We start from the raw sequence: 3,847 nt of genomic DNA on the forward strand, positions 1-3,847 counted from the left end.
TCCAGACTCTGGGACCTTGATTTCCAAAGGAAATGCAAAATTTACTTTCATCAGAGAACATAACTTTGGACCACTCAGCAGCAGTCCAGTCCTTTTTGTCTTTAGCCCAGGTGAGACGCTTGAATGGGACAGGAAGGAATGCGACAGCTGAAACCCATGTCTTGCATACGTCTGTGCGTGGTGGTTCTTAGAAGCATTGACTCCAACTGCAGTCCACTCTTTGTGAATCTCCCCCACATTTTTGAATGGCTTTTGTTTCACAATCCTCTCCAGGGTGCGGTTATCCCTATTGCTTGTACACTTTTTTTTCTACCACATCTTTTCCTTCCCTTCGCCTCTCTATTAATGTGCTTGGACACAGAGCTCTGTGAACAGCCAGCCTCTTTAGCAATGACCTTTTGTGTCTTGCCCTCCTTGTGCAAGGTGTCAGTGGTCGTCTTTTGGACAGCTGTCAAGTCAGCAGTCTTCCCCATGATTGTGTAGCCTACAGAACTAGACTGAGAGACCATTTAAAGGCCTTTGCAGGTGTTTTGAGTTAATTAGCTGATTAGTGTGGCACCAGGTGTCTTCAATGTTGAACCTTTTCACAATATTCTAATTTTCAGAGATACTGATTTTGGGGGTTTTCATTAGTTGTCAGTTATAATCATCAAAATTAAAAGGAATGAACACTTGAAATATATCAGTCTGTGTGGAATTAATGTATACATTATACAAGTTTCACTTTTTGAATGGAAGTACTGAAATAAATCAACTTTTTGATGATATTCTAATTATATGACCAGCACCTGTATATCTATCCACGATGTTTACCCTAAATAATATGCAAATGACACCATCCTGTACTCACTTGCACTGTGTGCACTTCTCAGACTGGAGGCTGCGCATTTCTCACAGATATCTTCAGATGACGGCATGGACTGCGGAAGTGACATATATTGTACAGTATAGAGCAGCTGTGGATGAAGGTTCCTATAGATCAGTACAGCTGGTTTACTGGTAAATTTCAAGGTCAGGAAAATACCAAGCTGTCAGAGTGCTGTTTGCACTGGTCATAGCGCTGTCACAAAAGTGACGAGAGCTGTAGTTCATTTAACGGTTTTCACACAAAACAACATGTAACTTTACTTTTTTACGACATACTGCAACTTTCTTGATGGACAGAATTATCTTTTAAATTGTCAAAGATCATATGTGTAATCAGGGCACAGTTCAAACAAGATCAACAGATAAGTTCTCTCTTGCCATTGACTACGGAACACATTTTTCCAAAATAAGGTCCCATGGGCCGGAAGCGGAAGCGAGTGACTTAGGTTCTCTATCGTTATACTTGTCTCTACTGTGACTTCTGAAGCAAATGTACATTTTCTGAAACGCACTGTCCTACAAGCAACATTCACTCTGAATAAGCTTTGTGTGTGTGCGTGTTTGCGTCCAGCCCACCCATACAGTGATGCCAGGTCAGGTGATGAGGGTGACGACCGGGGCTCCCATTCCTTGTGGAGCGGACGCTGTGGTCCAAGTAGAAGATACAGAGCTTCTGAGGGAGTCTGAGGATGTAAGTGCACGAGTAGGGATGTTACCTTGAACACCGTCTGGTTTACGTTTGTGCTTGCTAATGGCTGTGGAGCTGTGGAGTCTGGATCTGTGGTTGCGGGTCTCCTGCCTCCCCCGTGTTCCTGCTCGACACCCTGTGCTACAATTTTTATTACTAGCCCTATTGTTATAATTATTGTTATTATTATCATTACCTTTACTGTCTGTACCTCTGTGTGGATAATGTGTTGGCTGCTCCCCCCTACCACCCCATCCCCTTCACCCTCTTTATGGCTTGCTCTCACTTTCTCTCTCTCTCCTTCACCCCCAACCGGTCGAGGCAGATGGCCGCCCACCCTGAGCCATGGTTCTGCTCGAGGTTTCTGCCTCTTAAAAGGAAGTTTTTCCTTGCCTCTGTTGCCTAGTGCTTGCTCTTGGTGGGAATTGTTGGACTTCTGTAAATAACTTCACAGAGTACGGTCTAGACCTGCTCTTTTATAAAAAGCGCTATGAGATAACTGTTGTTGTGATTTGGCGCTATATAAACAAAATTGAATTGAATTAATGGGTTCAGTAGGGAGTTTACTTCACTGTGTATGGACTAGGATGTGTTTTATAAGCAGGTGATGGAGATATTGACAGTCTGGCTTGTTTCAGGGCACAGAGGAGCTAGAGGTGAGGATTATGGTCCAGGCCCGGCCCGGACAGGACATCAGGTAAAAACAGTAAACCACAATGTGCTAAAAAAGAACTAAGAGGAAGCTCGGTGCTCCTAAAGCTGCATTAGAAACACACTAGCTAATTGCGATTCTAACACGTTTGTGTGTCTGCACAGGCCAATAGGTCATGACATCAGGCGAGGAGAGTGTGTGTTGGCTAAAGGAACACACATGGGCCCATCAGAGATTGGCTTGCTGGCCACAGTGGGAGTGACCGAGGTCAGCGTGCACAAGTTCCCTGTGGTGGCGGTCATGTCCACTGGAAACGAGGTGCGTACACATGAACAGATGAAAATACCCGGATCCTTTTCTTTTAATATTTGAATTTAGAGTTGTGGGTTTGCTACTGAATTAAGATGCTAGTTGAATTCCTCCGCGTGTGTAAGTATAGCTGCTGAATCCAGAGGATGACCTCCACCCGGGGAAAATTAGAGACTCCAACCGCTCCACTCTGCTGTCCACCATCCAGGAGCATGGATATCCCACCATCAACCTGGGCATCGTTGGAGACAAGTAGGAGAATTTTAGCTTTATACAAAAGACTGCTCCGCCTTGCTGACGTTTTGTTTCTGACCTTTCCTTGTGACAACAAATGTCATAAATTCAGGAAATGAATATGAAGGTATACAATTTTAAAAACATCAATTGTAGCTTGCAGAAGTCTACTCTGCCTGCAGAGTGTTTAGGCTATAATGTGTCAGTGGCAAAAACATTCTACACCCTACGATATTCATTCATCATCTTTTGGTTACAGTGATACATTTTGAATTTCTTCTCATTTCATTCCAGTTTGAGCAAAAGTCTTAGCAGTTTCTGTCAGTAGATTTAAAGGCAGCCTCAAGTCTATTCTTTAAACAAATATATATATATATATATATATATATATACACACGCATACACGCTGTAAATAAACTACTGGTGACAAATTCTTCACTCCTGGGCTAACTGCCTTTTAGCCGAATTGTGCTTTTGCCACATACTTCCAGTCACACCTTCAGTAAATGCCCTGTCCACTAACACATCTCGAGTTTGTAACACAAGCTTTCCAATGTGTAGTTTTCAAACCCAAGCCAACATATTGAGGTATCAAGGTGGTTTATTTAGCATCAATTATCAACACAAGGTTGTACAACGAAATGAAGGTCTGTAGTCCTTTCAAGCAAATAGAACTTAATAAATAATTATTTATATTAGAATATGGTGGCATAAAATAAAACAACATATACAGATATTTATATACAGTGGGGGAAAAAAGTATTTGACCCCTTGCTGATTTTGCAGGTTTGCCCACTTACAAAGAATGCAACGATCTACAATTTTAATCATATGTACATTCTAACAGTGAAAGACAGAATCCCAAAGAAAATCCAGAAAATCACATCATATGAATTTATAAAAATTTATAACCATCTGATGAGGAAAAACAAGTATATGACCCCCTACCAAACAGCAAGTATTCTGGCTCCTACAAGCCAGTTAGTCTTTCTTTAAGACACAGCCCCAATCCCAACCAATTATCTACATCAAATACACCTGCCTCACCTCGTTACCTGTATAAAAGACACCTGTCAACACCCAAACAACCAGCATCC

The 3,847-nt window shown here is 42.0% G+C and overlaps 1 protein-coding gene across 2 annotated transcripts in view; it reads left to right on the plus strand.

Moving 5' to 3' along the window:
* Positions 1 to 3,847, plus strand: part of gphna (gephyrin a) — a 49,055-nt gene that overhangs the window by 26,307 nt on the left and 18,901 nt on the right. For both annotated transcript variants that reach the window (XM_046063660.1, XM_046063659.1), the window contains 4 exons: positions 1,439 to 1,558; positions 2,194 to 2,252; positions 2,372 to 2,525; positions 2,647 to 2,768. In XM_046063660.1, the coding sequence (XP_045919616.1) occupies positions 1,439 to 1,558; positions 2,194 to 2,252; positions 2,372 to 2,525; positions 2,647 to 2,768 (455 nt within the window). The remainder of the gene's footprint in view (positions 1 to 1,438; positions 1,559 to 2,193; positions 2,253 to 2,371; positions 2,526 to 2,646; positions 2,769 to 3,847) is intronic.

Source organism: Micropterus dolomieu, linkage group LG11 (genome assembly GCF_021292245.1).
Source record: "Micropterus dolomieu isolate WLL.071019.BEF.003 ecotype Adirondacks linkage group LG11, ASM2129224v1, whole genome shotgun sequence".
Classification (NCBI taxonomy): Eukaryota; Metazoa; Chordata; class Actinopteri; order Centrarchiformes; family Centrarchidae; genus Micropterus; species Micropterus dolomieu.